This window comes from Sebastes umbrosus, chromosome 2 (assembly GCF_015220745.1).
Source record: "Sebastes umbrosus isolate fSebUmb1 chromosome 2, fSebUmb1.pri, whole genome shotgun sequence".
NCBI lineage: Eukaryota > Metazoa > Chordata > Actinopteri > Perciformes > Sebastidae > Sebastes > Sebastes umbrosus.
Window position 1 is genome coordinate 32,374,646 of NC_051270.1, and position 27,306 is coordinate 32,401,951.

At 41.9% G+C, this 27,306-nt stretch overlaps 1 protein-coding gene and 2 long non-coding RNA genes across 17 annotated transcripts in view; 1 reads left to right on the forward strand and 2 right to left on the reverse strand.

Moving 5' to 3' along the window:
- The window catches only part of tle3b (TLE family member 3, transcriptional corepressor b), a 42,687-nt gene extending 15,601 nt beyond the window's left edge, over positions 1-27,086 (forward strand). For 2 of the 15 annotated variants that reach the window (XM_037791752.1, XM_037791784.1), the window contains exons 8-22: positions 3,486-3,524; positions 6,569-6,773; positions 8,157-8,215; positions 11,272-11,394; positions 12,675-12,725; positions 13,123-13,278; positions 14,194-14,329; positions 16,045-16,217; positions 18,156-18,232; positions 18,884-19,133; positions 20,938-21,185; positions 21,404-21,551; positions 21,795-21,945; positions 24,982-25,058; positions 25,648-27,086. In XM_037791752.1, the coding sequence (XP_037647680.1) occupies positions 3,486-3,524; positions 6,569-6,773; positions 8,157-8,215; positions 11,272-11,394; positions 12,675-12,725; positions 13,123-13,278; positions 14,194-14,329; positions 16,045-16,217; positions 18,156-18,232; positions 18,884-19,133; positions 20,938-21,185; positions 21,404-21,551; positions 21,795-21,945; positions 24,982-25,058; positions 25,648-25,755 (2,001 nt within the window). In that variant the 3' untranslated portion in view covers positions 25,756-27,086. The remainder of the gene's footprint in view (positions 1-3,485; positions 3,525-6,568; positions 6,774-8,156; positions 8,216-11,271; positions 11,395-12,674; positions 12,726-13,122; positions 13,279-14,193; positions 14,330-16,044; positions 16,218-18,155; positions 18,233-18,883; positions 19,134-20,937; positions 21,186-21,403; positions 21,552-21,794; positions 21,946-24,981; positions 25,059-25,647) is intronic. The other 13 variants (XM_037791765.1, XM_037791801.1, XM_037791757.1 and 10 more) reach the window with 8 other exon arrangements.
- LOC119501637 lies at positions 11,401-21,465 on the reverse strand. The gene is made up of 3 exons (XR_005209867.1): positions 21,336-21,465; positions 13,049-13,298; positions 11,401-12,770 (listed from the first exon to the last, which is right to left on the reverse strand). It is a non-coding gene; the product is annotated as an uncharacterized LOC119501637 (long non-coding RNA).
- On the reverse strand, positions 21,836-25,773 carry LOC119501633. The gene is made up of 3 exons (XR_005209865.1): positions 25,635-25,773; positions 24,941-25,062; positions 21,836-21,972 (listed from the first exon to the last, which is right to left on the reverse strand). It is a non-coding gene; the product is annotated as an uncharacterized LOC119501633 (long non-coding RNA).
- Positions 27,087-27,306: the final 220 nt, after the last annotated feature.

Below are 27,306 nucleotides of genomic sequence, written 5' to 3' on the forward strand. Positions count from 1 at the left end.
GCCATGTTGAGATCAGTTGAGGAAATACCAATCACCGCCCACCAGCCGGAGCAAACTTTTTTAATCATATTTGCTCCAACCTGCCTACTACAGCTTTAACAAGTGAAACCAGATACAAATAATAGTATATAGCTAATTTTTAATTAGCCACATTGATTCTGTTATTGTTAATATTGGATTTGATTTTCGTTTAACTTCCAGTGAATGGTGGTTTTGCTTCAGTTTTGTCACCAGTTTTTTTGACACTGACACTATCGTTTTTGATTTTGCTAAGTGGGTTATCGTAGTGGTTAAAAATCTGGGATGTCTCAGACAGTTGAACTTTATTTTCCCACTACAATATGATGTGTACACAGCATTTTGTCTGCTCCAGTATTACTGTATTTCCCATTTTTGGGGTTCTTAAGAACAACTTTTGGCTTTTTACTTGCTTGTTTTTTTCCCCTAACTATATTAAAACTACATTTTCTTATGTTTCATTCAATTGAGAGCATCTGCAGCGATCTAAACTTTGATAGAGGAAAGGGAATGCACTTCAAAAATCAGTAATTGACCCTTAAATTGTAGCCACAACCCTAAACACAAATGTACTTTTTAGTGATTTGGTCTTCCATCTGCTTTTATTTAAGAACTATCAGCCTAGCTGCTTTATGATGGCCAGCTTGGACGCAGATGGATTGCTGACCCTTTTGATTAGCCCTCTGTAGTTAGAGGTTAGTCAGCGGTTAGCTAGTCCCAACGGTCGGGGGTCAAATCTAATGAGAGGCAGATATCGAAATTCGATTAAGGTAAATGAGCTGGGAGCACAACCTCCCGTTTTCAAGGTAATTACTTCCTGTTTCCTTTTCTTTCTTTCTTTTTTTTTCAACCAGCTCAGTGAAAAAACAGGAGTGACCCTGCCTTCATTAAGGGTGGGCAGGGCCACACACACAACAACACACACACACACACAGACACAGGAAAACACACTTTAATTATAGGGGCGAAGACATGACAGGTGATCAATCTCCATGTCCCCACAGTGTGAGAGAGGCGGTGCTGCTGTGGTGCTCTTGTCATTAAAGTCTCAGTGATATTCAGAGAGCTCCAGACTGGCAGCTTCTTACAGCAGCTCGATCAGAAAATAGGGTTGCGTCCAGACACACAACAGTAACACACATGATAAATGTTTGCCTATGTGATGCAATATATACTATATTATATTAAAGTCTCCCAACCCAACTCACCCTCTCCTCCCAGCTGGAGGTGACTGAGAGACCCAATATATGGTAATTTGATATGCCAATAGGGGACTTCTAGGACAAAATAGTGCTATTTTACATGAGGCTGAAATGATTAGTCATAGATCAACAGAAAATTAATCGCCTACTATTTGGGTAATCAATATGATCTAAAAAAGTCATTTATGAAGCAAAAAGGCTAAAAAACTGCCAGATCCAGCTGCTCCACCTTGGACTGTGGGAAACTGAGATGGGCATTCTTCACGATTTTTGGCTTGAGTTTGCCATGATATGATTTGTGCATATTTTTTTATGCTAAATGTAGTACCTGTGAGAATTTAATTACTGGGCAATATTTGTCATTGTTTTGTGCTGCTAATTGATTTCCAATAATAAAATATAAATACATTTACATAAAGCAGAATATTTGCCCACTCCCATGTTGATAAGAGTATTAAATACTTGACAAATCTTCCTTTAGGGTACATTTTGAACAGATAATAAAATGTGCGAGTAATTTGCGATTAATCGTGATTAACTATGGACAATCATGCAATTAATAGGGATTAAATATTTTAATTGATTGACAGCCCTAGTTAAAACATTATTTCTAGCATACTAAACTAAAACCACAGAAACATGAGTTACCTACAACTCGAGCGAGCTGAACTGTGTTCAGACAAAGATGCAAACTAGTCTCGTCCATCCTAAATATGTTTTTGCATAAGTTTTGGCCCGAGGCGACACATGATTGAGTTTGATTTGACAAGTGTCAGAGGTGCCGTCTCATTTCCATGCTCCCACGCTCCTTTCCATAATGTCAACACAGAGCACGATTGTCCTTTGATAATGGTTAACGAGTCAGTTACAGGTGGTGAGCTGCTTATCACCAACCCTTATTCAAATGCTGTGGAACACACAATGTAAAGTTTTACACTGCCTGGTTATGTGATCTCCTTTGTGAAAAGTTTGCATGTTTTATTTGCGTGTGCATATTTACTTTATTAAAAAAGGTCATATTTCCATCTGGTTTGAGTGTGTAGGCTTTTTATAAAGTAAGAGTCTCCACGCCGACACATCATGCGGCTTATCAGCATCTACACATTTGTCATGTCTTAAGTTCTGTCATCATGTTCTAGGATGATGGTATATAGAGCTATCATGATTTTCTATCTTAGGTAGCTGACCATTTTGTTTTTATTTTATGTTATTTAAAACAAGATATTAACCTAGAATCACCAGCTATTTTATTAGAGGCACTAGCTAATGAATCAAGCTAACTGTTTGTATTGTTTTCAATTAGTTTCCATTAGAGGTAAAACAATGATTTTCATAATTTCTTGTTTATTTTTTAAGCAAAGATTCCCATATAATCCCCGCTTCCAGCCTCTTAAATGTGAATATTTGATGGTTTTCTTTGCTTTTGTTGGTAGTAAACATAGGTGCAGTTTGAACTTTAAGGTTGGGGGTTCACAAAAAAAAATCTAGAGGAAATGTAATGTGTACAATGCAGAGGTCTAATGTATTGGGATGCATGTAGCCTACATATTACACCCTCCAAACAGAATGCAAAGCCAGCAAGCGTCCGTGACAAAATCGTTTTTTCGATTGCATTGTTTTCTACTGGAATGTCTTAACTGGCCGCTAGTGACGAAGCGCTGCGCAGCGCGCCGTTTTGAGCTGAACTTTCGCCAGACGCTGTTTCTATTCATTCCTGTCGCTCACGTTGAAAGCGCCGCAATGGACGAGGAACGGTTGATTGGTGAAGTTGAAATGAGGAGTTGTCTGATATAATACCTCCTCATTTTACTACAAACACCTAAATGAGGAGGCAGCAGGCTGGAGGGAGATTGCCTGGAGCCTGAAAGTTTACATGGGCTACTGATGGCTGTATTATGTAATTTTCAGTAAATATGGCAGTATAAAACCTGTGTTTTTCTCTAGCAAGTACTACTCACCACTTGCAATAATAATAATAATAATAATAATAATAATAATCATAATCATTACAATAAATTATTTGTTCTACATTATTATAGAAAATATAACTGCATTTTTAGGGGGTTCAGTGAGCCCCCTGAACCAACGCAAACTGCGCCTGTGGTAGTAAACTGAATGTTTTGGACTGTTGATTGGTGAAAACAAGCAATTTAGAGGATGTCACTTTGCACTCTGGAAAGTTTTCATTGTCCTCTTCAGTTTTCTTGCTTGTTGCTTGTATCATTTCTGGCTGAACCTCTCCTCTCCCTCTCTCCTTTGACTCAGCAGCAGCAGCCGCCTCATAGTGTCTACCCAGCCTTCATGGTCAGTGTTCAGGTCACCAAACATAGAGAAACAATCTGTTTTTATCAAGTGTTTTGAATTGCTTGCTTGCAGTCTAACATGTGTCTTTGTGAAGGGGAGCTGTTGGAGACAAAGCATGACTCGGGTGTGTTTGGATATTTTTCGCATCTTGTCCTTTGTCTGCCTCGCGCAGGTGTCTCAGATTTGACTTTATTTCGAGCTTCAAAAACGTTTCCAATCCTTACTCCAGTACTGAACTCGCTCAAGTCTGTTTTTAGCGTAGGATGTAGTCTAATCTTTGTCGCGACAACTGAAGAAAATATGATGAGCCACAGAAGCTGTTGTAAAGCACAGGATAAGTAGGTAATGTGGCGATCATTGCCAGACTTATTAAGCCAGTCTGCCAGCTGGTTTGTGCTGGTGCTGTTGATGCTTGTTCCACCTGACAGTACTGTTCTGCAGGGAGCCAGCTTCGCCTAGTTAACTTTAATTGCCTGTTTCCTGTGGAAGTTGCCTGAGCTGCGGCGGCATTTACACATAATGAAAAAAGATAAGTGTGAAAGGAAGCCAGCTCTTTATCCATGAATATTGAATTGGAAGCAATTTATTTTCAGAATTTTTTCCCTCTTTCTCTCTCTCTCTCTCCCTCCCTTGCCTCTCCTCGCTCCTCTCCTCAGCCATAGCTCGTTAATGAGGCTTCTTGATAATGATCCCTGCACGCTTTTCCTCATTAGGCACACTCAATAGGGACGTCCCTGCCTCAATCCCTCGCTCACCCTCTCTTTCATTCTCTTGTTATTTTCTGATTCTGCCTCTCCCTCCTTTTCTTGTTCTGGCCCTTTCTCTCTCTTTTTTTGCTCGCTTTTCCCTTTTCACCACAAATAGCCTGCTCGGCACACCAATACAATATCGATTAACAATGCCGCCCCTCAGTTGCTTCTATCCATCGTACGATTTCAGGTCCAGCGCGACATAATGAGCTGACTGAATAATGGCCGGCTACTAAATAAACCTTTAAATGTGGTAAGCCACCAGATATACCCTTGTCTAGTTTCTCCATTTTATGTAATGAATGTATGGATGAGGCTATTGAAGTTCTATCCAGCAAGCAGAATAGCAATCATGTTTTTTTTTCTTCTTTAGAGAGGCAGTTGATGGATGTGCTAAGTGTTATTTAACCTTGTTTTAAAGCACTTGCTTCCCTCTTGCCTGAGTGGCTATTTAACTCCTGTCTATCTACTCACTTCTCTCTGGCTGCCGCTCTCACACAGACATCCATGGCCACTTGGGAAGTGTATGTGTGTGTGTGTGTGTGTGTGTGTGTGTCTGTGCTTAACAGCATTTTGCTGGAGGAGTGGGCATGCTTGCTTGGTTTTCCAGAGTGTTGAAAGGTTTTGAGCTTTTGAAGTGTAGACCTATTGATTTTTAACCGTCCCAACTATGATTGAAGCATGGTGGTTTGGGAGAGAGCAAAAAACGCTCGGTATCATAGCTGACGGCCAGAGGTGACATGCTGTCGAGGCAAACATAGCTTCAACATAAAGGTCTCGTACCATAAAACAGAACCGCATTTTTCAAAACAACAGTGTAGCAGTGTTGTAATAAGCATGGTTTGAAAAGAGTAGCAAGTGTGAAGGATAAACCTGGAGGCACTCGGCTTGTAAACCTTTGCACAGAGCGGATTCAGACAGAAAATTAATCAACGGCAATTTTGATTTGACTTGTCAAGCATAAAAGTCAAATAATCTCTGTTTCCAGCTTCTCAAATGTGATGATTTGCTGCTTTTGCTTTGTTGTATATCTATTGTAAATTCAATGTATGTGTTTGTAGACTGTTGGTCAAACAAAACCAACAAATTTGAAGACATCAGTTTGGGTTCTGGAGAGAAGTGATGGGCATTTTTTTGCTATTTTCTGGCATTTTTTACAGACTAAACAATGAATTGATTATAGGGATGCACCGATCCAACTTTTTCAGTCGTGATACCGTCACCTGGGCTTTGGATATTGGCCGATACCGAGTACCGATCCGATACCAGTGTTTAATTAATAAGCTGTATGCCTCACTGTGTGGAAGTGACTGGGATCATTCTTTTATGTGTAAGACAACATCAGGCTTGACTTAAACACTGCTTTCCTGACTTTGTCAAACAAAATGTAACCAATAAATACATAGATATTAGGGCTGTTCCAAATACCAGTTTTTGGGCTTCGAAGCTTCGTTGAGAAATATTCGAAGATATTCGAAGCAATGGTCGAAGCTTTGAAGCATTCGGGTCAGCCCTAATAGATATACATTTACGGAATTATTTTTTTAAAAATAATAAATCGTACACCAGAAACTTGGTAAAAATGTATTAAATTATAAGGAATACAATTCAGGTGTAAACCTTTTTATTGCACCAACAAATTGGTTAAAAATTAAAACAGGAATTAAAATTCCAGTATATAATGTATATTGTATATAAACATAGAATTGAATTGAATAGATTGGCTCCATTGTCACCAATATCCGATCCAGCTTTATGAGTCAGTATCCGTTCGATATCAGTATCGATGCATCCCTAACTGATTAATCCAAAAAATACATAACAGATGAAAGCAATTGTTAGTTGCAGTCCTACTTTGCTCCGCTGTCTTAGCACACTCTGATTCTTTGAGTAATTAATGTGATAGAATGTGGTTTAAGTTGTTAAAATGTGACATACTGCTCATGATGAAAAACATCATGTCTATTTTGGGATAATACTGCACAGCCAAAGATAAAGTAATAATTAATGTAATTAATGCATTCTGTTTCAGTTAACTAACACTTTGAACCAGACGATAACCATACTGTACATCTACAGCTGTGAACAGAATCTGTTTTTCCCCTCAGACAGTGAATGAGCTGGATCAGCATGTTGGCAGTCGCTGTCAGTCTGCTATTATGCATAAACGATTTGGCCTTGAACTAAATGTTGTCAAAGCCAGCTCTAATGCATGAGTAGAGTGCGGTCATTCATGGATTCACTTCCCAGCCGACCCACTTGTCCTCTGTCTTGTCTCTCTGGGTTTGTTTACAGCAGCAGCAGCTTCAGGCTCAGCACCTCTCTCACGCGGCCCACGGCCCCCCGGTCCAGCTGCCCCCGCACCCCTCGGGCCTGCAGCCGCCCGGTATCCCCCCCGTGACGGGCGCTGGCTCCGGCCTGCTGGCTCTGGGTGCTCTTGGCAGCCAGGCTCACCTGCCTGTAAAGGATGAGAAGAACCACCACGACCTGGAGCACCGAGGTGAGGAGCACAGCCTGCTACACACACACAGGCACACACACACACACTACCTGCATCATTTTAGTACTGATGGGTGATTGTACCGGCCAAGAATTGCTTCTACCAGACAGATATATTTATCATAGAAATACATGATTTTAAATGTAATTGTTGTATTGTATTATGTACTGTGGGAGGAAATATTTATACAGGTTTTAGTATATATTTTTTGACCTTACCACTAGGGCTGCAAAATTGATTGAAATTTCATCGACATCACAATATGTGCTACTGCAATATTCAAACTGTTGGAGGCGCAATATATGTTAAAGGCAAAATATGTGTCAAATTACCACTTTAAATTAGTCATGCTGCAGAGATGTCCTGGTCTACACATCATATTTTACAGACTTAAGAAAACATCTTTGTTTGGTAAAGATTCCCGCAGAAAGCAGACCATAATATGCTTTTCAATGAAAATGAAAATAATGATGTACAAATGATCGTTCCCTCTAATATCACAGATCATATTGCAATTGCTATATCTGTCAAAATAATTGCAATTGTTTTTCAAAATTGTGCAGCCCTATTTACCACTGATATATTTTGACATGAAAATAAAAGTTTAGTTATTACTAACATTAGGAAATAAATACAAATAGTGTGGAGGATAAATATGTTTTAAAAACAGGCAAAAGAAATGGTTAGATGGCCTAGACGACCTCTTCGTCTTCTACTCTGTTTACTGGCGGATTACAGCCTTGCGTAGCCTATAGCGCCAACTTCTGACCAAACTACGCTGTAGCCAACAAGCAGAGTTTATTCGATCCAAACCAGTTGATGGAAGCGTGCCTAATTGGCATTTCTTTTTTTGCAACATTTCAAAAGTTCGCTTAAAATTTGCTAGACAATTGAATGGAAACACAGCTATTGATACGGTTATCATTTAAGAGTCATGTGTGTTTCGCTTTCTAATAAGCCAAAGGAGAAGTTTTTAAATCATCTGTAATTATAAATGTATAAAAGTCATTGACGTTATTTTTTAAGGAATTGATCAAGTCTGCAGTTGTAAATGTAAATAAATAATTAATAAAAGGATATGGTCCAGAGGTCTCACAGCACTTTTACAGAAGGTCAGAGGTCAAACAGTCCGTCAGTCCGTCCGGATCCTCAATAGCATCTTATAACTGATTCATAAAGTGTCAGTAAATTATTTATTAAGCATTAATTAGCTACAACGTATAAACCCTTTACAATGAGCAACTCATTGGAAATGAAGTCTGCAGAGTTGCAGACATGAGAGGAACCTTTTAGCTGCATAATAATTGTATAACTGTTATCTGATTGGCGTGCTGAGTCGTGGTGACACCCATACTAATTTGTGTTTTGCTTGTCTCTCTCCTGGCCCCTCATCTTTTCACTCGCCTCTGGCCAATCCTCTGAAAGAACGCGAGTCGAGCACGGTACGTTGACTCTCCATCTCCTGTGTGTCTCTTGACTTTGCCGGTGTCTGGCTCTCTGTGTTTGGTGATTAGGTGTGCTTTACGTAGACTTAAGCCCACTGTTCAATAGGAATTCGTGCTCTCTGTGTAGGAACACACACATTTTTTGTACTCAAGGGGGGTGACTGAAATCAAATAATGAAGTCTGGCCAAATAAGCCAGTGCCATCTAATCCAGGTGGAAAATGACTCCAATCACTGGGCGAGGATTAGTAGTCAGCTCCCTCCTTTAATTTCAGCACAATTAAAAGCGACTTTGACTCGACGTCTCTCCTTCCCTCGCCACTTTAGAGGTTGCATGTGTCCAATACTCGACTCCTTTTATCTACCTTTTCTTTTTGCATACTTTTTTATTTTCTGCTCTCTTCTTCTTCTTATCTCACTCATTTACTCCTTTCCACCTCTTCTTCCCCCCCTCGACTCTCGCTATCTCTCTCCTCCTTCTCATGTTAAAGTCCTTGTTTATTGGACTGGCTTAAAGCTCTCAGTTAGCTGGAGCGTAACGCTCTGTTGGATCTGCCCGGCCAGATTGAGTTCCCATTGACTGGCCATCCTGAATGGGACCGCTCATGTCTGAAGGGAACCCAAACTCTTCCCCCATCTCGTATGCTGACGAGCGGCTGCCAATACTGCCTTACCTGATCTCCTCACCACCCTCCCCCCCGCCCCCCTCTCCTTTCCACTGCACACACACACCCAGAGTCTTCCTGTCCTGTTGTCTCAGGTCATCTGATACCAGAGTTGGAGGCAACTGCAGGGTTATTGAGTCTAAGCAATCCTTTAAAGGTCACAGGCTCAGATACACAGACAGGCTGTAATGCTGGAGGAGATTTTTGTCTGTCAGACAGCATCTTCACACCAAGCCAAGACTCAAACTCTCTGTGTGGCTTTCTTTTCCACAACAGTAGCTGAACAAATTTCCATATTCTGACCTGAGAAGGAGGGATGTGGAACTGGCAGAAAGTGTGCCATTAACTGTCAGTGTTTTTCTATCGTCACACTCCACTCTCCTCGGCTCAGGAGGTCTTTTTTTTAAAGTCGAGCTGTTACCCTTTTTTTTTTGCTGCTCTTCTTTCTCTCGTCAGCCAAGAAGTCAGACATCTTCCTTCTCCCTCTTTCACCATATCTGTCTGTTTCTGATGAAGGCAGGGATTTGTTGAGCTGCCTGACAGCGTCGGCTGGCCTCAGGGATTGCTCGCCTCCCCACCCCTCCTCCTCACCCTTTGCCTGTCGGCCTGTTTGGCAGTGCCACCCCACCACACCAGTGCCCAGACTACAAAAACCCCGTTTGCAGCTTCTGAGAGAGTGCCAGCCTGTCCGGGCATTCCCACTAGAGGGGAGAACTCATTGCCACACTGCTACGCTCTCATTGCTTGCCAAGTTCTTTTCCTGTTTTGTCTTTCTTCCTCTTTTTTTTTTTTTTCTTCTACTTATTTTCTCACTCTGCCTCTTTCATGGCTCTTTTCTCTGCTGGCAACACCCTCTTTGTGTTTTCACGTTGCACTCTTGTCCAGGTTCCCTCAATGGCCTCTTTCTTTCCTTCCTCTCTTTTTATTCTGGTTGATTTTCATGAACTTTGCCGTCATTTTCTGCTGTTTAGTCACCGACCTGCCACAGCGCGCACGCACGCACGCACGCACGCACGCACGCACGCACGCACGCACGCACACACACACACACACACACACACACACACACTCAGACTCTCAAGCAGTCATTAACGTGGGTTTTACAGTCACACAGTGAGGTATTTTGGTTATTTTTGTTTTTATTTGCATGTACTTGCATGTCACAGACAGAAAGTCAGGAATGTAAGCTGTGTTTGGTTTGAATTGTTAATGTTGCTTCAGGCGTGTCTGTGACCTGGTCACTGTGAGGGTCTACAAGAGGATTAGATGTCAGGTGTGTGTGTGTGTGTGTGTGTGTGTGTGTCGCATATATATACTAGGGCTGTCAACCGATTAAATATTTAATCGCGATTAACCACATGATTGTACATATTTGAAAATGATTAATCGCAAATTAATCACATTTTTTATCTGTTCAAAATGTACCTTAAAGGGAGATTCAAACTTTAGTGCAAGTTTGGAGTGTTATTTAGCCTCCTTTGTGACAAGCTAGTATGGCATTTCTTAGTTTTTCTAGTTTCATATGATGCCAGTATCTTCATTCTAGCTTTAAATCGGAGCCTGCTACACACACAAGTTGCGTTAAAGAAATTAGTGGCGTTAAAACAAATTTGCGTTAACACATTATTATCGCGTTAACTTTGACACCCCTAATGTATTCCACTAGATATCCCATGCTGCACTCTGCTCCCACCTCACATTTTCTTTCCACCTCTCCTCAATCTGTCCTACGCATCACCTTGCTTGCGAGTTCATGCCTTTGTCTTCCAGAGGCGTTTTGTGGGTTTGCTCAGCTGCCTTGTCTGTTTCCTCCTTGCTCCGCTGCCTTGGCAGCAGCAGCACGGCTAAGCTGTCCCAGAATCCTCCTCTGCACCTTCTAACCTTCTATCCCAAATCAGTCCGGGAGCATTGTGTGTTTTAGCTTTACAGTCAATATTGTCACTGCTCTGACAAAAGAAAAGGCTCCAGAGCCATGCCTGGACTTAAACGCACCATTTGGTTTCTGGCTTTTCTGGTTTCTGAGGGTTTGTCACTTGCTGCATTTAAGCCCCAAAACACTGCACTTGACTAAAGGGCATGTGCTGGCAGGGCATTAGGCTACACTTACATCTTGCACTAAATGTTATTTATTTGCAAGAGTCTCACCGTTTGCTACTCCATATCATTTCGAGATGGCTTCAGATGGAGCAAGATGACATTTACTGGCAGAACTACTATGTGTTGCTGGATGCACAGTGTGTCGTGTTCATAGGATATCGTAGCATATCCCTACAGTATGTGGTGCAGTACATTATGGGATAATGGACAGTATTTTGAGGATGCTAGGACTCGGAGGTGTAACACACTCAGAGGGAACTGATGTGGTCTGGCTGCATGTTGTTGTTGGCAGAATAACTCGGTGTCGCCATCAGACAGCCTGCGGGCGGCGAGTGAGAAGCACCGCGGCTCTTCAGATTACAGCCTCGACTCCAAGAAACGCAAAGTGGACGACAAAGACAGCATGAGCCGATATGTGAGTGTTTATTGTTTTTATTGTTTGTAATGTTAATGAGTTTGTAGCTCTCCTACTCAAGCTGTTGGTGGGATCCTGAGCCTGTTTCTGCTTATATTTTAACTCTGTGTTTACTATCGTAGGCCATTTTTGAAACATGTTAAACTTCAGGACATAAGTTAAGTGTAAACATACCAAAATATAGCAGGAAAACTAGTTTATTATCTGTTGTTTCATTGTACAATCACCACAGTTTTGGTAGTGCTTTATTTTATGAGTCTGTAAATAAGTTCCTAGAAAGTGCCTGGAAATGACTAATGTACAGTAATGTGGCTCTAATTAAAGGTAAAATAGAGACAGTGTTCAATTGGTACATTTCCAATTAATTAATTCCAATTAAATGCTGAACTAGCGCATCCTTGAGTCTTTTAGTCAGTGCACAGCATGTCAGCTAGTGTCAACAGGTGAGTATACAATTCAACATACATGAAGAATATAGTTTACTATAATTAATGAATATGAATGTACTTGGGGTTAAAGGGACCCGTTCTTTCAGAGAAATTCCTCTGGATATCAACAACTGAGAACAGAACCGTGTCTCCATTTTCCCTATACAGTGGAAACCGCTTAAAGTGATCATGGTTAAAGTGAACAACCGCTTATATGGATCAAAAAGCTGGGGACAGACTCATTCCTGTACAAATGCTGTTTAAATTATTTGCTTATTGTAATCAAGAAGTCCGCTTATATTGTTCATTTTGGGTCTTTTCATACATCATTCATACATCGAATTAAATTTTTGTTGTTTTATTACTTTACTCCCATGATACTTTGCCTTACACACCAGCTGCTTTCCAGCTGGATACCTGAAGCTGCATGCACATTGATATCATGACGGAAAAACTAAAAAACAAATGCTTACGGGGAAAGCACCTGTGGTTGAAGCCGTCCTCGTTAAGTGGATTGATAATACCTGATCACGTAATGCGCCCAAAGTGAAACTTTACCGACTCTCAACTGGCTCTGCAGCACACATGCAGACCAGTGCCAGTTGCACAGTTGTTTCCAGGAAACTTTCAAGAAATTGTAATTAATAGGAAATAATGGAACTGTAAAATACAGCGTTCATAATCTCATTTCATATGTATACACAGCATCTTAAGCAAATTATAAATACATGCCAAAAAACTGGTTACAAAGTCCATAAATCTGGTCTTTGATGTTGTGACTGTACTGGTTTACGCTCACTGTACGGTTAGTGGTCTCCCAGTAATGTAACGCCTGTCTCTCTTTTGTTTCAGGACAGTGACGGAGACAAAAGTGACGACCTGGTGGTGGATGTTTCCAACGAGGTAAGACTGCGTTTGAACTGAGCTGCTCCGCCACATTCCTCAACGCTACACAGAAACCAAACACAGCGCTCTTTTGTCATTTGTCTGTAGAAGCCTCAACACCTTTCACAGCGTTGCCAAAAAGTCTGTCATAATATTGGTTGTGTGTGCTTTACTTGCTGTATTTCTTTTGCCATTCATGCAGAAAGTAATACAAAGAATACAAAGAGGAAAGGGAGTGACAGGTGAATGAAAAGTGTGTGTATGTGTGTGAGGGAGAGTACGAGCACGCACAAGTATATTTATCTGTGTTTGCACATGAGGCCCCAGTTTGTTTGACCTACATGTACATGCCAGTGGCTTTCCTCCGGTCTGTTTGCTCAGTCTCGCTCTCTGTCTGTCTCGTTTAACTGTGTAGGATCCAGCCACCCCTCGAGTCAGCCCCGCTCACTCTCCTCCAGAAAACGGCCTGGATAAATCACGAGTCCTGAAGAAGGATGCTGCCCCCAACAGCCCCGCCTCCGTCGCCTCCTCGGGCAGCACGCCGTCCTCCAAAATAAAGGACCACGCCCATGTGAGTGACACACTGAAAGACTAGAGAGGAGATGAAATAAGGCAGTTACAGTGGAGGGTGAACTGACAGACTAAAGGGCATTTGTCAAGTGAAGTGGGTGTCTGTGTGAAGGACTAATACGCAGGAGGCTTAGCAGTTGGCTGCTACGAGGGGCTTGAAGGGGCAGAGATGCACTCTCAGGAAATCAAACCCTGTGGCTCACTCCTCTCAATCTCCTTTATGGCTTACCCAATAAATGGTCATTTCTTCCTCGGCCTGAGGCCGTAAATAACCCAGAGACACCGCAGCGAGGGAGCTGCTGTCTCCCTCTTTTCTCTAATACTGAAGCTCTCACTAACCAGGCTAAAACTATCCTCATGCATCGATTTTACATAAACCATTTCACTGAGGATTAGGATAGATTTATAGTCCACATCACTACCCTCCACCTCCCATGACACCCAGCTTCTCTCCGTCCCTCATTAGTGTGTGTCACCAGGCTAAACCGCCCCACTCCTCTAACTCCGTCTGCAAAGGAAGAAAGAGATGGATTAATTATGAGAGAAGTGTTTGGGCCACCATCTTGTTTGTCTAGCCGCTTTTAACAAGCTTGACTTCTAAGCAAAGGTTTATGCCCCTAGTCCCACCACGCACACACACACACACACACGCACGCACGCACGCACACACACACACACACACTCTCCGTGGCTGTAATGAAGTGTCAGTGTTAGATTGGATTACCTTGAGCCGTCCACTCAGATTGTCACTCTGGATTTCTCTGCTAGTGGGGGTATTTTTGACTCACTTGGGGATTTCTTTTTTCATTTTCGTGTGTGTGTGTGGCTGAGAGTGAGAGTAAGTGAACTCACAACTTTCAGTAAGCGGATACAAGATAAGGTTTCACCCTGAGGTTAAAGAGTATCTCTGTTTTAGAATGACAAATCGTCCACACCGAGCCTGAAGTCCAACACACCTACACCGAGGAACGAGGCGCCGACACCAGGAACCAGCACCACTCCAGGACTACGGCCTCTTACAATGGGCAAACCACCCGGCATGGAGGCACTGAGTACGTAAACACCTTCACTGTCACACTCATTTAGAATTGAAGCCAGTCACTGATTAGTCAGTCACTGTTAATGCAAATTCTTTTTGACGTCACTAATTTCTTTAACGCAACTTGCAATGTTTAGATTGTAGTGTGCTCAGTTTTAAGGCTAGAGTGAAGATACTGGTATTTGAAACTAGAAAACTTAAGGAATCCATTGATACCAATGTCATACTAGCTGGTCACAAAGGAGGCTAAATAACGCTCCAAACTTGCGCTAAATTTTGACGAGGAAAAACTGGCATGGTCATTTTCAGAGAGGTCCCTTGACCTCTGACCTCAAGATATTTGACTGAAAATGGGTTCTATGGGTACCCACGAGTCTCCCCTTTACAGACATGCACACTTTATGATAATCACATGCAGTTTGGGGCAAGTCATAGTCAAGTCAGCACACTTGACACACTGACAGCTGTTGTTGCCTGTTGGGTTTCAGTTTGCCATGTTATGATTTGAGCATATTGTTTATGCTAAATGCAGTACCTGTGAGGCTTTCTGGATTTAACTGATTTCCAATAATAAATATATACATATATTTGCATAAAGCAGCATATTTACCCACTCCCATGCTGATAAGAGTATTAAATACTTGACAAAATCTCCCTTTAAGGTACATTTGGAACAGATAAAAACTGTGTGATTAATATGCGATTAATCATGATTAGTCATGGACAATCATGCGATTAATCGCGATTAAATATTTTAATCGATTGACAGCCTAGTGTATTTGCTTGAAAAAATTACTTAAAATGGAATTCCGCTCCTCCAAAGATGCACACCATGTGCTTTTCTTCTTCTTATGTGATGATAATCAGATTATTTTTAGGTTTTGGAATGCTGGTCAGACAAAATAAGCATTTTAATGACATCAAATTGGGCTTTAGGAACTTATGATGGCCATTTTTCACTATCTTGTGACATTTGATAGACCAGACAATTAATCAAGAAAGTAATCTGCAGATGAATTAATGATAAAATAATCTTGAGATTGAAAGTTCACTCTTGACCTTGGAAGCAATAGTTCCGTTAGTAGTTGTTCTGGAGCTTTCAATCATATCACACAATCTGTAATGAACCATAGTTTCCAAATGTTAATTATTGTCTCTTCCGTCTTCAGTTTTTATAAATCTATTAAAGGAACAGTGTGTAGCATTTCGGGGGATCTATTAGCAGAAATGGAATATAATACTCATAACTATGTTTTCATTAGTGTATAATCACTTGAAACTAAGAATCGTTGTTTTTGTTAGCTTAGAATGAGCCCTCCATATCTACATAGGGAGCAGGTCCTCTTCACAGAGTCCACCATGTTGCTTAAACCAAACACTGGCTCTAGAGAAAGTCTTTCATGTTTTTACATTACCTGAAGGCCAGCGTAGTTCTCCGTTAGTTTGTGAAACTGCGGTAACGTGAGCCGCCAAGTGCAAAACTGCGGTTCCACCAGCCGCCGTCTATCTTCCGTTGCTCCTAAAGTAGTGTTATTATGGTAAGGATGGCCTCTGAACGAGGTGAACGGCATTACCACGGTTTTGCTCTCGGCAGCTCACGTTACCGCAGTCTTGGAAAGGGAGGAGTGAGCGGAGGGGTACTCAGTTGGTTGCAATCTGCAACCACACCACTGGATGCCACCAAATCCTACAAACTGTACCTTTGAATTGCTCTTCTCTCTTCTCTAGCTGCCCCAGCTCTGCGTACACCTCTGTCCATCGCGGGTTCCTACGCCTCCCCGTTTGCGATGATGGGTCATCATGAGATGAATGGATCCCTGACCAGCCCAGGCGTCTACCCGGGTCTCATTTCACCACAGATGAGTGCTGCAGCTGCTGCCGCCTACGGACGCTCACCAATTGTAAGTATTCCAGCTTCTATATATATATATATATATATATATAGAAACTGGAAAAACAAAGTTCGGAAACTTGTGTTTGGTCGATTATTTCTCTGTTGTTACAATGCTAATTGTCATTGTATTTTACATCGTTGGAAAGCCTGTTAATTTACCTTCGCAATGAAGTCCAACTTGTAAGCTGTTACTCGATCGGTGCAACAATCAGCATAGCGTTCTCCACGTCGTCTCCATACTTTGACCCTGCCATCCAACTTTGGCAGACAGAACCTGGACTCATCACTGAACATGACATTCCCCCACATGTTCAGGTTCCATTTTCTGTGTTGTCGACACCAGCGCAAACGGACCTGACGGTGAAGGGCAGTCATTGCAGGCTTCCTGGTAGCCTTATGAGAATACACTGTTTACCATTGACGGAGCATTTTGGCAAATTCTTCTTGGGCGCTACCCACATAATCAGCTGTGCTGCTCATCCCACAAATGCATGATCCTTACAAGATGGACATCATTGCGAAGGTAAATAAACAGGCTTTCCAACGATGTAAAATACAATGCCAATTAGCATTGTAACAACAGAGAAATAATCCACCAAACACAAGTTTCCGAACTTTGTTTTTCCAGTTTATATATATAATTAATGAATCCAATGACTGAATGAAGCTCCTCTTCTTCACATATATTCATTCTAGGGATGTTCATTTTGAAAAATTTTCTTAACCGATAACCGACCCTCGTTAACCGATGATTATCCATTAACCGACAAGATTTGTGCCTCGTACCAGCTACAGGAGCACAACAGATATTCATTGGAAGTCCCCAGTTCACCTGTCCGGGAGCGTTAATTTGGCAGCTACGACGCTGCACGTAGGGTTGCGGACATTTCCCATTAAAAGTCTCCACCACACATTTAGTTTAGTTCAGCAGGTTGTCAGCTGTGTGTCTGCCCGGCATAACTTTAGCGATTGGCCAACAAAAAGTGTGTATTTGTGCTACGTTAGCAGCTCTAGCATTGCCGGAGGCTCGCCGCCGCACACGTAGTCTGCGTAACTTTAGCGAGTTTCTAACAGACCGTGTGTGTGTTGGCGGTGAGTGTGGGGTTTTTGGTGGCGTTATAGATGTCAACGTAGCTGTAGCAGTGTGTGTACAGTTTATTTGTCGCTGAATAAATGCTAAGAAACTACAACTCCTCCGCTCCGCTCAAGCGAGCCAGAGACCGGAGCCGTCTTCCTGTATCCTGCAACTCCGGCTCCGCCTCTTAAGATGGACCAGCTATTCTCCTTAAAGAGACGAGCCGCCCCTCTGAGCTGCTCAGCTTTTGAATTCATTATTAACATTTCTTTTAACTGATAGCGTTTATCGGTTAAAATGCTTAATGTCAGTTAACGATTAAACGGTTAATTATGGACAGCTCTAATTCATTCATATATTCCATCAGTTTGACACAGCAAGGCCTCACCAGCGTCTGTATGAATTATCCTCCACGGCTGTAGGTTGTAGAATCTGTTTGCAAAATGACTTTGAGAAACTTAAGCATTATTTCCATAACTCATTGTGAATATTTCTGCTCTGCTGGCTGCAGCTTGTTGTGTGTACATAATGAGAAAGTACAAAGACGGCCTAGCTCCTTTACTTTGATGTTAGTTAGTTAGCATTCTAAAGGCTTTTTAAAAAAAATGCCTCCCCGTGTTTGAAAATCTCCCAGGCTTTCATTAGCATTAGCAAGTGGGATGTTGTAGCCTTGTGTAAAGCTTCTCTGTATGCAATGAAGCTGAATCTGCGCCTTTCAAGGGATTTGCCTGGAAACGATGGTACGAGAGTTCCTCAGGGCGTTAGCAGATAAAGTGAGGCATGGTTTTTAATTTGAATATTAGCTTAGTCTAATTTATCTTTGCAGGTTATCGGTTGTTTGTTAACGCTTGGCTTTTCTTCCTTATGCAGGCGGGGTTTGACCCTCATCCTCACATGAGAGCTCCAGGCCTGCAAGCCAGCCTCACGTCCATTTCTGGAGGAAAACCGTGAGTATCTGGACTTTTGGATTTAGCTATATAACAGATAGCACAGCGGTTCCCAGCCTGGGGTTCGGCGCAAAAGATCACAGGGGGGGCGCCAGGATTTGTCTGCTCTTAGGTTGTCAAAATGAGATTTGCTCATGTATAACTAGAATCATAACTAGGGCTGTTCAGAATACCATTTTTTGGACTTCGAAGCCTCGGTGATAAATAATCGAAGGTATCAAAAGCTATATATATAAAACTATTTAAAAAGGCATATTTCTTTGCTACTTAGTAGGCCACATTCTGTTTAAACCTGGTATTTGTGCACAATTGCAGATAAAGCAAGGCTAAAGCAGGCTATAGGCTACTGATATTATTAGTATTATTCTATTGAATTATTATATGAATATGAATTTTTCTGCTTCAATCCAGATTTGTTGGGGTTTAGCCTTTCAAAAACTACATTTTCACTGCCATCGAAAAACGGTATTAACGGGGCGGTGTAGCAGTAATCTAACAGCACCATTAAGTACATTTATTTAGCCACAATAACAAAAAAAATCGATTTCGGCTCTAACGCTATTATAGTAAATTAATTAAGTCGTTACAAAAAAGATAGCATGTATATCTAGGCTCAAACTGACCATCGTTCCCTTCCTTTATCCCCCGCAGAGCTTATTCTTTTCACGTGAGTGCAGATGGTCAGATGCAGCCCGTACCCTTCCCTCCAGATGCACTGATAGGCCCGGGCATCCCGCGCCACGCTCGCCAGATCAACACACTGAGCCACGGGGAAGTGGTGTGCGCTGTCACCATCAGCAACCCCACACGTCACGTCTACACCGGCGGCAAGGGTTGTGTCAAGATCTGGGACATCAGCCAACCAGGCAGCAAGAGCCCAGTGTCCCAACTCGACTGCCTGGTACCTATTTCTTTTTTTTTTAACAAGGAAATGTTTGTTCAAGAGTTTCAGATCTGTGTTATTAATGTGGATGTTTCAAAGGCGTCCGACCGGAACAGAAACATAATGTACTCGTTTCATGAGGTCTCTGCAATCGGCCTCCTTCATTAAGATTTTCTTGAGCATCAAATGTAGCCTGACTCCACATCCCGCTGTAGCTTTCCCCCCAGATCCCAACAGACAGAGATGTGAATAATTCAGCAAAGTGTCTCACTGCTGTGCTGAAATAATCCTTGGTGAGAAAAAAAGCCTGCTGAGTAATGATGTTCTGATTGGCTGACCCTGTCTGCCATTACCCAGCTCATTACTTCCTCCCAACTGCCTCCCATTTCTCATTTTGATACTGTGGCTTCACGCCGTTCAACTCATATGGCCTCCAACACCCTTAAGGTGCGTCCAGAGTGCAATTGGGTCTTATAAAGCCATCGGGGTGCTGTTTTAATCCGACCAAGAGCTTCCACAGTCCTATTGATCTGTCTTCCTGCTCTCTTGGAGCCTGGCCAACAGCTGCAGCCCCGCTCTCTCCCTGCTTCTCTTGTTAAAGCTGACGTCCACATCTTCACTATAACACGAAAAAGAGACAGCAGCAGCCTGAAACTTGTCAAAGAAAAGCTCCTCTGGAGTTTAAGTAGAGATGGTCTTGACGTGGACACACTGATGTAGGCTGCTAATCTCTTTTTGCTCAACAGAATTGTAATTGAGTTTGTTCTTAACCTCAACCTTGTCGTAGATACGTCAGACCGGCAATACGTCATCCAGAGTAGGCTCTCATTACAACGCCCTCTTTAGGGGGGAAACAATCCCGCGTCCCTCATAGACGGTAACAGCATAAAGAGGAGAAGTTGAAACATGTCTCCAAACTTTAAACAAACTGGTAATAGTAACAACGCCATGCTGAAGAGTTGCTGTGTAGTTGGTTGCACCAACAATAAATCCAAAAACGCTGATCTCTGATTTTTTTTCCCTGCCATGTCCTAAAAAATATATAATAGAGCGGCTTTATGGCTCCAAGCTTTAGACCAGACCAGCATTGCGTCATCACCGAGTCTGCGCTTCCGTTTTGGGGAAAGAAACTCACTGTCACAGGAGAGAAAATGATGAAAAGCTGTTGTGTAGCGGGTTAACCGAGGCTTTCACACTGAGATCTGAGGCACATACGATACATTCATATTCACTGTGTGGTAAATGGCTAAATGATGCTGGTGACAGTGACTAGCATGGCTAGCTAACATTAGCTTGAGTGTGAGGCTGCTGCAGTAATACAGTCATACATTAACGTTATAGCAGCATCAGACCGTCGTCTCCAACTAAATCTCAGCCTATAGATCAAACAGTTGGCTACTAACACGTTGGTTATTTACTGACAACATTTAGCCGAACATGAATCAATCAAATATGTATAGAAGTCTGGATAAGCAATATCCAGCCACCGTGTTGGATGTGGGAAGATGAAGGGACATGGCGGCGATCAACCTTAATTCTTTAAGGTATCGCGAACGCTCAGGTTCAGGCAAGTTCGCGAAATAATTATTAGACGTGTATAAAAACAATCGTTTGTATAACAAGAGATGAATGCATACGAACTTGTCAAAATTACAATCCAAACATACGTCAAATTGTATTGAAGTCTGTGGGATCTTCGGTTTGCTTTCCCCCCAAAGGGCTTGACTTTTTTCGAAGTACCCGTATGCGCCGTCTGATGTATGTTTCACATGTTTAAAGATAAATTACATCAAGATCGTGATGACACTTGTTTCTCTTCCAGAACAGGGACAATTACATCCGCTCCTGCAAGCTGTTGCCTGACGGCCGCACCCTAATAGTGGGTGGCGAGGCCAGCACGTTGACCATCTGGGACCTGGCCTCACAGACGCCCCGCATAAAGGCCGAGCTCACTTCCTCTGCTCCGGCCTGCTACGCGCTGGCCATAAGCCCCGACGCCAAGGTCTGCTTCTCCTGCTGCTCGGATGGAAACATCGCCGTGTGGGATCTCCATAACCAGACCCTCGTTAGGTCAGTACTTTGTGTTTTTACCAATATGGTTTCGCTTTAAGCACACACTGAAAGACTTAATTGACTCACTTTGGATGTGTGGTGCATTCTTAAATACACAGCTCATTGTGTTTGAAGAATAAAACAGTTGGCCACCAACTTAACACTCACTCATTGTTAGGCGGGAAGGCTTTGTCCTCTGTTCTTAACTTCATGTTCGGTGTCTTGTGGTGTTCCAGGCAGTTCCAGGGCCACACAGATGGAGCCAGCTGTATCGACATCTCCCACGACGGGACCAAACTGTGGACCGGAGGGCTCGACAACACTGTCCGCTCCTGGGATCTGAGGGAGGGACGACAGCTCCAGCAACACGACTTTACCTCACAGGTAGAAAGAAGCCTGTGTGAAACAAACGCACCCTTTCCAACTACGTCTAGGGCGTTTTCACAAGCCAACTTTTAGTCCGTTTTAATCGAACTCTGGTGCGGTTGTGAACGCAGTAATCACGCTCTGGTAACATGAGTTGAATGTATTCAGTGTGTCTTTTAGGTGATCCTTGGTTGAAATACTGTTGACACTCTTGTTGCTGATGACGTCTGATCCAACTGTGTCGTTGCCTCCTTGTCGCAGATCTTCTCGCTGGGCTACTGTCCCACTGGAGAATGGCTGGCTGTGGGCATGGAGAGCAGCAACGTGGAGGTGCTTCACCACACCAAGCCTGACAAGTACCAGCTGCACCTGCACGAAAGCTGCGTCCTCTCGCTCAAGTTCGCCTACTGTGGTAAGTAACAGGCTCCTTCACACAGACCTATAGGGAATAACAAGACATATTTAGGCATTCAACAGCAAGGAGATTTAAAGGTTTCATTTTTTAGTAGGGATGTGCATATCAAGCCAGTTTTCTATAATAATAGTATTCGATAATCACTGGGAACTAGTTGATCACTTTTCGATCATTTATAATAGAATGACTATTATTAAGATCGAAATCATGACCCCATCCCTAATATTTAATGGAAAAGAGCATTTTTTTAGCCTCATTAGGGAAAGTTCGGTCTAGAGCAACTCTGGCTGTCTGCCATTAAATTTGGTGTTGATATTCATGTTGTCAGGATGATTTTTAATTGTTTTGATGACCTCATGACAAAATAAATTAGCACCAGTCACAATAAATGGCAGGAATTTAATTTAAACCCAATACATAGGCTGGATAAGACATGGGATTAAAAACATGTTCCCTCTTAAAATAACCTTGTTTATTTTCAGTGAAAAAGAATGCATCTATGGTTCTAGTATGACAATACATTAACCATCATTGTAGCATCTCTTGTGAAGGTGTCAATAAATAGCCTTAATAAATTAATCTAATGATTCTCAATTACGAAAGTTGTGATCAGTCAGGCATATGTGTGGTGTTAAATATTAATCTTTCTACAGACTGTGTGGGCTAAAATGTACAAGAAGCCTAATTCTCCAGTAATTCACTATGTTTACAATCAGGCAATAATTAAGATCAGTGTATATGATGGAATAGTGGTATTACAATGTGCCAGAGGAAACAAATTTGGGATTTTACGTGTGTCTGATGGTCTGATTTTTGCAGTCTAGATGAGTGTTAGCTGTAGCATCAGTATTCAGCTGGACATATAGCTGCTACAGTTGGTTACTGATGGGCTGTGTTGGAGACAACTTCTCTGCACCAACAAATGAGGAGGCAACCGTTTCTGTAGACATTAAAATGATTCAAACATCCAGTGACTGTTATTTAGTCACTTGCAGGGAGATGCTGTTTATTTTTGCTCTAGAACATTTATTATTGTTTGAAATGTCAGATGGACGCTTGCTCACGTCACTTTGTTCAGTCTAAATTGCACGTAACCGAGGAATTAACAAGGAAGCTGTTATTTTACAAATATGCTCATTAAATTTGTCATTGCAGTTTCAGTTCAGATCATTGTGCCTGCTGGGCAGACCAGCTGGTGTCACGTTTAAGGCTCAGACAAATGAGGTTTCACTATCGCCTCACTCCCCCCCAGAAATGTCAGTATTCATTTCTCCTCACGAGACCCCCCACAGCACTGTCTCATATCACTGCCACCGCAGAACTGGTTAATTCAAATGACTCTCACTGCTTCAGAGCTCTTTCTGCCACTAATTAAATTATTACCCAACTAGTCAGTTGGGTAATTAATCAGAGGGTGATTTAAATAATTATCAGAGTGGAAATGGTGCGAGTCTTCTTCATTATGTGCGTTTTATGATTGTTAATGTAATGGTATTTTCCCCTATAAGGTTTTTATGTCCATTGATGAGGTTATTACAGAGTCACGTTAGCTGTTTTTGTGGGCTGGAGGTATTATGTGAATCTCTGTTCTAAGACTAGAGAAGACGAGCACGACTGTGCGCACAGAATTAGCTAGGGAGGGTCCGTGGGCCCGCAAAGACATTTTGGCCGTAAAATCCCAAACTTGGTTCCTCTGGCACATTTTATTACCACTGTTCCATCAAATACACTGATCTTAATTATTGCATATTTCAATGAGTTTGCCTGCCTGATTGTAAACGTAGTGAATTATAGTAAAGGAGAATTATGGTACGTGTCCACAGCCTCTGTCCTTTCCACGCTTCCCATTCATTATCTCTGTAAGCAGCAGTGCAATGCATTCTGATAGCGTGGTGGCGCAATTCGAGAGATGGGGCGCCACATTGGCCGCTCCTCATTTGCATAAAGTTGAGGTCTTGGCTACTTTATGCAAATCACGGGCGTCCAGTGCAACTCGCCGCCTCTGGAAACTCCAGAGAAACTTTTAAACTAACCGTTGTCGATCAGGCTTATTTCTCGCATAAAATATTTTTAGAAACACATTTGGGTTTGGGTTTTGGTAATATAACAGAAGACATTTTCTAAATTAAATTATTCAAGTTGCTGCTACCGGTGTTTTGTGAAGTAGCCTGTCTAAAGGGCTTTTCAAACGGGGAGCGACACTCCGCCTGCGTACTCGCTTGTATCCGCGGGGTCTGACTGATCTCCTCATGTGATTAGCGCTCCGCGGGAAAACGCTAGGCTCTATTACTGTGTGTATCCCTGCTGGTACAACTGTGTGGTGTATATATATCCAGAATCACAGCTGGATTTGTTGACACGTGGCACTCCTAGTCTTTGATGCCAACCACAGACTGTTATTGTTGATAGCTACAGTTAGCTAATTTAGCATTGCCGTTAAAACAACTAGCCTATGTAACATTATTTGATACATCCAGTCTTGCACCAATGCTCTGCCATGCGAAATCCCTCCTGTTTGTGTCCTGAAAACAGTTGTATATTTCAGGGAACTCAAAAAAGCAAGCTCATCTGATTTGCACTGCGCGTCACGTTAAAAATTAAATTCTGGCAGTGTGCATGAGACAACTGCCACAATTTCGTCTCTCATTGAAAATCAATTACGAGGCACGTCAATCGCTCCCCGAGTGAAAAGCCCTTAATGAGGATTGTCCCTTGTCTGAGCAATCAATGCAATTCATCAATTATTTTGCTAATATTTGTCAAACACTGAAGACGACTCTCCGCTCTCTACTCGGCAGGACACAACTGAGCGTGCGCGGCGCGTAGGCACGTCTATCATCAGCTTGCGTTGTTTTGAAGCGAAGTCCAGTTGTCGTAAAATGTACACGCATAGCGAATCGCAACTTGTTAATCAAATCTATTTTACCATAAAGTATCCGGCAGCCGGCGCTTATGGAAGACTGTATGTGTGTGTTTGTAACAGCATTCATACCTTCAGATTATATCCTCATGGCGTCTGTTGTGTGTTTGCAGGTAAATGGTTTGTGAGCACAGGGAAGGACAATCTGCTGAATGCATGGAGGACTCCTTATGGTGCCAGCATATTCCAGGTAACTACAATAAACACACACACACACACACTATTACATTAAAAGGGAACATTTCAGTTTGCAGAACCTCAGTGGTCTCTTAGTCTTAATCAACATGAGGACGGAAGTTCACAAACAATTTAAAGTATGTAATGTCATCCAAAATGGAGGCACAATTGGGATTATTCTTCAACCCTCATACAATACTATTAATATAATACTATTTTATTTTGTTACACATATTATTTCCAAGAGTGAACCTCCATTGTCCGCTGTCTCACCAATCGTAGATAATTCAGACACGGTAACTCTTGTGTAAAGCTAAAAACATGTCACGTCAGTTGGCTGTTTAGGAGTAGCAGTACTTGTTCGGTCTTCCAACTTGCATATTTTTAAAGAGGGCTGAAATGATTAGTCAGTTAACAGAAAAATAATCTCTATATTGATAATCCATTGTTTAAAAACATTGTCTAGTTTCAGCTTCTGGACAAATACCTGTTCACCCCTATTCATTAGGTTAAATAATGAGCATGCGTCATAAAACTAATCATAAGGAAAAAAACAAACTTTGTAACATTCATATAAATGAAAACTCACCTTACTTCCACAGTCGAAGGAGTCGTCCTCCGTCCTGAGCTGTGACATCTCAGCAGATGACAAATACATCGTGACGGGATCCGGAGACAAGAAGGCCACCGTCTACGAGGTCATCTACTAGAGAGACAGGAGGCTCCTGCTTCAGCACTTCTGATGAGACGACTTTTACTTTTCGCTCTGGACCGTCCGTCTGTGGATACAACACGCTGAGACAAACTACAGATTTAGCAGCATCTAATCTGTTGGGAATCTACAGAGCTGTTGGCCGAAGGATGCTTGTGCTGGAAAGAAGTTTTTTCTGTCCTTTGTTTTGGAGGGTTTATTTTTGGGCTACACAGTTTTTTGTGACTTCTGAATTTTTTCCTCGTGAATATTTGGGTGCAACCCGATGAAGCGGCGCTTCATTTCTGAGAACCTCGTCCCCCCAGACGCCTTGTGAAAAGTGTACATATCGGATTAAATAAAAGACATTTTATATATATTATAAAAAATATATATATTTTCATGTCCTGGGTGTACTTGTGACGATTTTTTTGGCCCACTCTGTCTTACGGTATTCGAGTGGGAGAGCAGAACATAGATTAGAACTTTTTAACAACTCTTGATTTTCTTAAAGCACATTCTCTGGGCTGACCTTTTCAGAAATCAAACAGAGGAGCATGAAACTTGTAAGTAGGACGTTTTGTGGAGCTTTTTAAATGGCCTTTTGTCACAGTGCTCTTACCGGACGATGAAAACGTGGAGTCCTCTGACTCCGGCAGAGCCTCGGCTGGTTTGGACCACTGTGGGACGGAGCGGGACACTACGATTCAGGAAGAGAAATGGATGTAAATTTAATTCATATATATAAAAAAAAGACCTTTTTAAAGTGTACTGCTCTGTCTGTGCTATCTTTCTCCCTGTTTGTTTTACCTTGTTAGATTACGTGAGATAGGGGACGTTTAATGTTTAGCCTAACCCTTGGACCTCAGTTGGCAGCAGAAGCACTGCAGCAGGCACAAACTGGATGAAAATGTGCTTTTTGCTAACTTTACGTAATGTGGATGTTGAATTGCACCATCGATTTCTTGGCTACAGACTAAACTCAAACAGTTCAATCTGCGCTATTGGAATCCTTCTGCCCTTTTGTATCTTATCAATATTCCTGGAATCTGTTTGGTTGGCAGAGAGACATGTAAATGCTCATGAAGACGGAGGGAACGGCACTTAAACATAAACACAAATTAGTAAATCAAGTGTCTCCCATCATGTTGACGTTAAGACAACAGTGGATAATTCTGGTTTGTACACTGTGCTCCTGATCCTGTCAGCATTTTTCCCCACAAGAAAATAAAAAGGGGCAAAAAAGCAAATGTCCCTCTGAATCACACCAAAGTATGTAGCAAATGCTGTCAGCACTGAAAAGAAATGTACAGTTGTTAATAAATCAATAAAACAGGTTTTTGTAGAATGGCCCATTTCCTTGTGATTGACCTACTGACTACGTTACATCATACGACGGCTTATTAGGGTCATTGTAGGTAAAAAAAAAAAAAAAATCTGAAATTTTCGAGATTATAAAGTTGTAAATTTGTGAGATAAAGTCCCAAATTTGCAAGAAAATAAACTCGGAAAATAGTTGAATAAAAAAACGTGGTCCTGAAAAATATATATATATATGTTTTTGTTTGGG